Source organism: Hippopotamus amphibius, chromosome 1 (genome assembly GCF_030028045.1).
Source record: "Hippopotamus amphibius kiboko isolate mHipAmp2 chromosome 1, mHipAmp2.hap2, whole genome shotgun sequence".
NCBI lineage: Eukaryota > Metazoa > Chordata > Mammalia > Artiodactyla > Hippopotamidae > Hippopotamus > Hippopotamus amphibius.
In genome coordinates this window covers 53090109-53099556 of record NC_080186.1, presented here as the reverse complement: position 1 = coordinate 53099556, position 9448 = coordinate 53090109, and the positions used below count along the sequence as shown (strand labels likewise).

Below are 9448 nucleotides of genomic sequence, written 5' to 3'. Positions count from 1 at the left end.
AGTCTGCTCTGAAGGCTCTGTGTCAGCAGCTCGTGCACCTAAGCAGTGCGCTGCTCCCTGGCCCTGCGTAATCGCACAGACTGCCAAATAGCTGACCTTCCTGAGCAAAGTGTAAAAGCATAAGGGACCGCTTAGATAAAGGGCACATTCTTCAGATAGTTCCACCTCTTTTCCCTCTTGCCTGGTGCCATCTTGCCTGACTTAGGTGGTCCACCTTTTTCCCATCATGAGGCAGAAGGGACCTGGGCCATAAAAGCTGGAGGTTTCTAAATTGCAAAAAGGAGTTAAACCTCCCCTCGGCTTAGTGATTCCTACCAGAAAAGTTCTGGTGGATAAGTGTGTTTGGTCCAGGAGAATTTTCTGTGTATATTGGTGGTAACACAAAATTGGCTACTAGTCTTAAGACATATGCCTGAGTGAGCTGTAGGGGTAGAGACATGCCAGTATCCCTATATGGCAAGGGCCAGAGGCTATGGAGGGGATCCCCCATCAAAGAAGCTCAGACTCCCCTAAAGAAAGTTGTTGGCGTTTCCCATGAAGACCTTCCCTAAATGTGAGGTCACCTTCTCCTGAACAGTACCAGCATTGAAGCGTACATCCTGGCGTCTGTGTGTCTCCTGCATTCACCTGCATGTCCAGGTCAGGCTGTGTGGTTTAGAGGAACGGGTATTAGACTGGAAGACAGGACATCTGGGTTTGAGTTGAGCCTTTGCCTTTTCTTAGCTTTATAACCTTAGGAACCAACTTTGTTTTCTCATCTGGAAGATGGAGGGTAACATTCCCGGTTCTGCTCACCTCCCTGCTTGACCATGGAGTTAACTGACTGTACTGGATAAGTGCAGAAAAACAGAAACGACCGAAAGATACCTCCTCCTCCTAGAGACATAGGCAGTCAGCACAGTACCTGAACCAGCATCTCACATGGAGCTCGGAGAACTGAAAGGGCTTCCTGTCTTCAGAAAGAGATCTGAAGAAGGGTTAGAGGGGTGTGTGTGTGTGTGTGTGTGTTTGTGTGTGTGTGCGCACGTCTTCTGTCCCGGCATCTGAGCCAAGCTGACCTGTGGCACTGCTAGGGGTTAGTATTTCCTTCGCTCTTTCTGCTTGTTGTCTTTTTCAATCTGATGAGAGGCCTGGCACCTGCTGGGAAGGAGAGGTACTTTCTTGGTATCTAAGGGAGTATCTGGAGAGATCACCTGTGCTTAGAGCCGTCGGTATCATGGATAAGTTCAGTTTCATATGGGAATATCTAGCCCATGATGCTGGTCAGGGAGACAGACACAGAGGCAGCAATTAGAATTCAGGTGACACCTGCGGCAGTCAAGGGCTGACGGGAGCAGGGGAGGCAGGAAGCCTGGCCACTGCACTTGGAGGGGATGCTAAGCGGAGCTTGGGGGACAGGCCGGAGCTGGCCAGTGTTCTTGGAGTAATGTTGAGTGTTTCAAGAAAAGCTCAGCTCTGCAGGTGGGTCTATTACTATTTTATCTTGGATGAGGAAGAATTTATCCTGGGACAGGAAATGAGAACGCTTACCTTTGTCATAGAGATAAATCAGAGAGGAAGATGGGGTGGCTAGAAAGTCATGGGACCTGATGAAATGGAGAGCTCTTTTTCACTCAACTTCCTGGTGAAATGTCTTATGCTTCTAGCCATTCTCTAGCCAATTCGGAGGGAATGGTTGATGATCATTTAAAATCTATCGGAGAGACAGATTGTTCTTCAGTGTATTTTAAAATATAACCTCAGAGTTCAAGGTACAGTTCTGATTTTTTAAAAAAAATTCTGATGGTTTGGACTGTGTACTAGTTAAATACCTCTAACAGTTGAGAAAAGTGAATGTCAGTGTTCCATAGCCTTGTCCATCGCATCATCCCACGCTTTTCAGTAAATTTGTTAACCTCCATCTTGACCAGGATGCTCCACTATCTTCCAAGGAAAATAAGAAATTTGATCCAGTGTAGGGGGAAGAACACAGAATTCTACCGCCTCTTTCCCCTGGAATCTTCCATTTTAATTCAGACCCACTCCTGAGTGAGCCAAGGGAAGTCGCTTAGACTGTCTGTCTCTCATTTTTCACCTGTGCAGTGGGGATGCTCAGCCTTGCCTGGCTGCCTTAAGCTAGTGTGATGCCCTGGAATGTGAAGTGCTTTCCAAGCGTCCTGGGCTGGATGCAGGCAGCACTTCGGGGTGACACTCAGCTCTGGCATCAATTTCAGTGTGGGTTAGACAGGAATCTGCCCTGACCTCTGAGAGCACATGTTGACAGGCAGTGTCTGTAAAGGTCAGAGCTGCTTCGACATGTCTTACTGACGGGGTTTCATTTCCTAGGACAGCCTCATTTGGCTAGAGCCACAGGAGGTCAAGGGGATAAGGTCCTCTCATCCTTTTGCTGAGCCTGCATACAGGAGCCCAGATGCTCTCCTGGCCCCATTTTGATTGCACCCACCCCCCTGTATCTCCTTCAGGTTCAGTAGTGGTGCTGGATTTGCAGAGCCTGGAGCCTCTGTGCCTGCGCCTCACACCTGCCTCTGCTCCAAAGAGCTGCGGCTGCGGTGGGCTGGCTGAGACGGCGCCTGCCTGGGACACTCTGGGACCTTGTTCTTCCACAGCTGCCTTCTCCCCGGCTTCTGCACCCTCCCTCCTGAAGTCACTGGTCCACGCTGCAGTTAGAAGCCCTGCATAGAGCTGGATCCTTACAGTAGGTACTTCCTTGCTTTTCTCTTTCTGCTGGAATCGGGTGCGTTTTGGTACTGGGGCATTGGATTCTTAGAGCGGCAGGAAACAGGAGCTGCCAGTCTGGCCCCGGAAACTCACTGGTCATTGTTTCTTCCAGCTCTGCCCTGACAGACTTCCAGTCACTGATTGATCGGGGCAGCGAGCGGTCTGGGGATCGCTCACAGCTTTGCTCCACTGTGAGACCCAGGAGGCAGGCGGGGGAGGAAGTTTCTAAGGCAGAGCCTGGAAGAAAGAGATGCACCACTGGAGGGTTTCAGCTCCTTAGGAAGCTGTGTTCTCTTTAGGAACAATTTTATAGGGAGGGAAGAGGAAAAGCATAATTAATTTTGACCCCCCACCCCTGCCCGCCCCAGGTAAGCCCCTAGCTTTAGGGGAGTCCGGGGAGGAAGGTGTGTGCACCGTTTCAGCATCTTTAGATGTATTCCTTTGAAATGGTAGCAGTTCTGGGAGCTAACTTTCCAACTGAATGATTAGAGCTTTCTTCCTCTTTCTGCAAGATCCAGTATCAGCTTATTGAGCACTGAATTCCTTCCTGACCCCAGTCCCCTCTTCCCGTGAGCGAAAAGGAAGTCAGTATTTGCTTTTCCAGCAAGGTCACAGATCACCTGACCAAATCTTTAACAGCTGGGGAGCCAGCGCTGCTGTGCTGAACTCTCGAGCGATCCGCTCCCGTCCAGCAGCTGAAGCCCGCTTTCCGGGAGAAGGCGACTCCGGCTCCAGGCTGTGGCGGGGGAGGATGCCAAGGGAAGGTCATGTGGTCACAGCTTTCCTCCCAACGGTTTTCTCTTCTTCCTGAAGCTCCAGATCCAGCTGCTGCAATGCAGGCAAAAATGACAGACACTTGCAGAAAAATGTGGGAACGGAGTTAATGAGATTGTGTTCATGTGTCATTTATTGAGCGTGAGTTATCTGTTTGTTTCCTGGGCTGGAGGGAAGTGAGCTGGCTGGAGAACGTGGTTGGTGGAATCTTTTTCTGGACTGTGTCTCCCTTCCCTGGTGCCTGGACTTCAGCCCTCTTGACGTTAAGCAGTGCCGTCAGATGCCTCCTGCTGCTTCGCACAGGGGACATTCCCACTTGGAGGTGTGGGGCCCTGGAGTGGGGAAATGGGAAGCGCTCATCATTTGGGGAGATCAGTATGAGGTATAAGTAATTTTTTTTTCCCCTTTTGGAGAGAGCGTTTTGTCTTTGCAAGAGGTCGTGCAGGGATTGACAGATTGCTGTTTGGTGCGCTACCTTGCTAAATATTTGACTTTGTAAGGTTGAAGTCTCCAAGAATTCTTATAGCAATAAGGCTGTGCTTTGAGCCAAGCTTTCTTTTTAAGGAAATCCAAGGGGCTATTTATTTTGGCATGCGGCCTGTTTTGGGATGAAATATGGCATTTTTATTATTGCAGAATAAAGAGAGGTTTGAAGAGAACAAAAGTACAGAACTAGGTTTCAGTTTCAGGGCTAAGTAGAGGACGGTTTCTTTGTATTTGGATTTGAGGTTAAAAATGAGATTGAAAATGGCATCATAAAAAGAGTAATTGTGGAGAGGGAGAGGGTGTGGATACGTGCTGAAGTTGGGCTGACCCAGGGAAATCCATGCTCCTGGGCATGGACCCTGCTGGAACCGTTTCTGATGTGGCCTGGTAGTTACACATGGGGCATCACTGCTGTCAGCCAGTGACTGCCTCTTTGGTGGATTTTGAACTGGCAGCCTCAGTCCTCACCTCCTCACTGCCCGTTGGCTTTGAGAGGCAGTGTCGAGTGATGGAGGCACACAAACCGTCCTGCCTCTAATTAACTGAGTATCTTTGGATTGGCCACATAGCCTCTTTGTGTCTTTGTTGCTCATTTGTGACTTGGAGATGATCTGCCACATGTTAGGATACAGGTGGGCGGTGGGTGGGGGTGGTGCGTGGCCACAGAAATGAGTCCTGCAGGAGTTCTGACCTGCACAAGCATAACAGGGGAGGACTGGAGAAAGATAAAGCTATATATACTCAAAACATTGAGACTATGATGAGCTCATGAGAGACGTTGGGACCTAATTGGGCATTCTGTTTTTTTTCATTTAAGAACACTTATTGAGATACAATTGACGTATAATAAACTGCATATATATTTTTTTTTCTTTAAGATCTTTTTTTGAGATACAGTTGACATACAATAAACTGCATATATTTAAAGTGTACAATTTGATATTTTTTTCTTATTAGTAATGTGTATATGGCAGTCCCAGTCTCTAATTGGGCATTCTTGATCCCGGGATAGGCCATAAACAAATGAAAAGTTACATAACACCACCAGATATTACCGTTCTGAACACTGGGGATACAGCTTAACAGGACAACTAATAAATTGCTTCTATGTCAAAATTTTAAATGCTCCAGGAGGTTGCAAAATTCCATTTTTAAGAGGAAATGTGTCCAACAAAGCTATTTTTCATATTCTGTTGTGCTGCAAACAAAGTAGCACATGTTGATATAACATTTAGTCTTTGATTCCACTCCCCCAGCACAAACTCCACTCCACATCAAACATCCACCCACTCCAAGAAAACCCCCTTAGCTAAATTCCCAGATGTCCACACTAGTCCACACTAAGGACCGCGGGCCAACATGGAGAAGGCTGGGCTGGGTGGGGCTGGAAGTGACATGACGTGGGCATGACAGTCCCCCCCTTGCCTTCAGAGTCCTTTAGAGTGAAAGCTTGCTCTGCCCTCTCCTTCAGAGAGTTGGGGTATCAGCTCCACTTAATTTCTGTAGCCTTGGAAAGATTTATTTTAGAAAAATTCAAGTCGAAGAGACCACTTAGAGATTTCTATAGAGTTCTTTTTAATGAAATTTCACCCCAGTTGTGCTGCATAATTATTTGAAGCTCTATGATCTGATATATGAAGGGCTGAACTGTAACTCTAACCAAGGGCAGTGGGTGTGACTGAGCTCCCGGAGATGATGGTGAGTTTGTGCAGCCAGAGGTCCATCTGCACCCAGGTGGCTTCCTCCTACTCAGGAGCGGCCTCATTGCTTGGCGTCTGGCCTCAGAGAAGCAGATCGCACTTTGGCCAGGAGGACTTACAAAGGGAGCGGTTCTCCTGCATGCCGAGAAGATGCATCATATACGCTGGGAGAGCAGCAGAGAAGCATCGGGGGCAGAAACGTTTCCCCTCACAAAGACAGCTAGGGATCAGTCACAGCATCAGGCTGGCTTACAGGGTGGATAGATGTTTACAAATCACTTCCGTTCTCAGCACAGACTTGGAGTCGGTGAGACTTGAAAGCAAATCCTGCTCTAATACTTGCTTATTATATGACTTGGGGCAGGCCTTTAAACTCTCTCAGCCTCAGTCTCCCAACCTGGAAAATGGGGGCAATAATAATCCTTTTGGGGTCGTGGTGAGGTTTGCAGGAGGTGATTCAAGTGTGTCAAGTGCTCCAAGCTCTGCCTGTTACCCAGTAGTGTTATGAGGTGGGAGGAAGAAGGGAGCAGAGGGAGAGGAGAGGCCGTGATGATGGAGGGGCCGCGTGTAGGCTTTGTGTCCTCACTGTTTTCTTCCTCTCCTGCCCACCAGTGTCAGGGAGGCCTCACCACTGGCTGCAAACTGCAGACCTGGGGCACTGAGATCGGCAGCTGTGTCCTCTGCTCCAGAACCTTCTCTCTTTTCTTTTTTTGAGTTATAATTGACATAATATTGTATTAATTTCAGGTGTCCAACATAATGATTTGATGTTTGTATATGTTGTGTAATGACCACCACAATAAATTTAGGTAACATCCATTATGCCACATAGTTACAATTTTTTCTTGTGATAAAAACTTTTTAAAAATTAATTAATTTTTATTTTTGGCTGCGTTGGGTCTTCGTTGCTGTGCTGGGGCTTCCTCTAGTTGCTGCTAGGGAGGCTGCTCTTAGTTGCATTGCTCGGGCTTATTGCCGTGGCTTCAGTTGTTGCAGACATGGGCTCTAGGAGTGCAGGCTTCAGTAGTTGTGGCATGAGGCCTTCAGTAGTTGTGGTTTGCGGGCTCTAGAGCACAGGCTCAGTAGTTGTGGTGCACAGGCTTAGTTGCTTCGTGGCATGTGGGATCTTCCCGGACAAGAGATCGAACCCGTGTCTCCTGTATTGGCAGGCAGATTCTTAACCACTGCACCACCAGGGAAGTCCCGTGACAAGAACTTTAAAAATCTACTCCTTTAGCAACTTCCAAAAATATAATACAGGCTATACATTACATCCCAGGACTTTTTGTCTTGAAACTGGAAGTTTGTGTCATTTGACACCCTTCACCCATTTTGCCCACCCCTCACTCACTCCCCAGCCCCTGACTCTAACAACCATTAATCTGTTCTCTATATCTTATTAGTTTCTTTTTTTTAAAATAAAGATTTCACATATGAGTGATATCATACAGTATTTGTCTTTGACTTATTTCACTTAGCACAATGCCCTCAGGGTCTATTCGTGTTATCACAAATGGCAAGATTTCCTTCTTTTTTATGACCAAACAGTACTCGATTGTATGTGTGTGTATATATATATATATACACACACCACATCTTTATCTATTCATCCGTCGATGGACACTTAGGTTGTTTCAGAACCTACTTTTTCTAACGAGGGTGACCCTCCCTAACCCCTGATTAGAACCTTCCATGTCTCTCCACTGTCGGCCTCCGTAGTGGCCACCCTTAGCCTACAGGACCGTCCACATTCATCCTCCTTCTCCCTCACTGCTTCTCTACTCCAGTTCCATGCTGCCCCCAAATTCAAGTACTTGTTGCCATAAAGGTAAGCAAGGTACTTAGTGCCTGTGATCCTTCTGCAAGGAACGTCTCTGCCTATAGAAACCCTGCCTGCTCTTCCAGACTCCGTCACACCTACATAGGCAAAGGCCCTCTGGCCGCTGCGTGGATTGTGGTTATGGGGGAACCCAGATGAGATCAGGAGGATGGCTTTGGGGGCAGTAGCGGCACTCACAGAAAGAGGCTACACCAAATTTTGTGTCAGGCCGACTTCAGGTTTCTTATTTGGGCAGGCCTGGTATTTCCCAGCTCTCTTCTCCAGTTTCCTTACTTGTTCCCCATTTTCCATCCCAGGTTTCTGGGGGCTGCGCCTCATCCATCTCTCACTCCCACGTCCTCCCAACTCTTCCCTCATCCCTGGTATGCTTTTCTGATCTGGAGCTTGTGGTCAAGCGCATTGGAATTCCTAAAACAGCTCCGCTTCCACTGCTGAAGTGTCACATTAATTTGTTATTCTGCTGTGTGTGGAGTTACAATCATAAAAAGCCAGTTTCCTGGGTGATTTATTGTATCGGGGGCAGGAGCCAGGTTGTTTACCATTTGAAGAAATAGTCTTAGCAAAGGATTGAAACTTTGGGGAGAATTTATGATCAAACCTCAAGGTACCCTAATTCAGAGTCAGGAGAGTATTCTGCTTGCATAGTTACTGATGTCTTCTGGCCACCGGGGCTGAACTCCCCCTTGTTCTGCCCGTGGTTAGAAATCACCCCAAACTACTAGCTCCTAGTCCGTCCTTCCAATTAGCTCATCTTGGTCTTGACTCTGATTGGAGGTCACAGATCTTTATAGGTACTCTGGTTCCAGCTTTTCAAAAAAAAGGTGGATTATAATTCTTTTACTGTGATGGAAGTGAGTAGATTTCAGTTCTTGATATTTTGGAAAGAGCACCTTGCTGCTTGTCGGAGCCCTGGGTCCAGTTCTTTCACAAATATGCTGAGAGACCTTGCACAGAACAATTAGCTGCTAAGCCTTGGTTTCCTCATCTGCCAGGTTGGATTGGAGGCTTCCTTTGGTGTCAACCACTGCTAACATTCCATGAAGACACACCCAAGATTGGACTCTAGGAGTGTGTACAGGCTTTAAATTTCCGTTTTTGGAGAGTTATGAGCTCATGGGCACCCTGGGAGAAAGGCAAGGAAGGGTGTTATTTATTTATTTATTTTTTGGTGCTATGTTCCTTCGATACTTATTCTAATTGTAATGAGACTCTCCACTTTTCCACCCCTCTTTCTTTCAGAACTTTCCAACGAATTTTACAGACTTATTGGATGAAGAGTGCCTAAGAGACTGGCGGTCAGTATTCCCCAAGATGGAGAAGACAGACGGTAGGCAGGCTCCTTTGTATTCCCTGGTCTACGGTGAGCACGTGGGTTGGAAAGGGATTAGTACCATAAATCGTGGAAATAGCTCAGGGGAGGCCTACAGGAGACCATCCCCAAATAGGTGGTGCTGGGAAACCCAAACCATGTATTTCAGGCATGAACAAGAGAGGGTGGTAGGGAATGAAAAGAAGCTTTATGTTTATGTTAGACTTGTGTAATATTTGGATTGTTTCTCATCCCTTCCAAGCACCAAGAAGGGAGCAGGATGATCTCACTCATTAACCTCATTTTAGAGATGAGGAAGTTGAGGTCTAAAAAAGAGGCGCAACGTGGTAAAAGAGCCTACATTCATACCTGTGTGATCCTCCAAGGCATTTCACTTCTCTGAGCCTCAATTCCCTCATATCTCAGCTTTGCTGTGTAACAAACCGCTCAAAAATGTATTGACTTAAAGATGTTTATTATTTCTCAAAAGATTCTGTGCGTTGGCTAAGCCATTGTTCTGGGCTGGGCCAGCGTGACTGATCTCTGCTGGACTTGTTCACATGCCTGTGGTCTTCTGGGTGACTTGTCCTGATGGTTTAGAACGGCCACACTCACATGTCT

General features: G+C 47.1%; 1 protein-coding gene across 2 annotated transcripts in view; it reads left to right on the top strand.

The window, feature by feature from the left end:
* The first annotated feature begins 8829 nt into the window (after positions 1-8829).
* The window catches only part of KANK4 (KN motif and ankyrin repeat domains 4), a 31249-nt gene continuing 30630 nt past the window's right edge, over positions 8830-9448 (top strand). For both annotated transcript variants that reach the window (XM_057697921.1, XM_057697912.1), the window contains exon 1: positions 8830-8845. In XM_057697921.1, coding sequence (XP_057553904.1) covers positions 8830-8845 — 16 coding nt within the window. The remainder of the gene's footprint in view (positions 8846-9448) is intronic.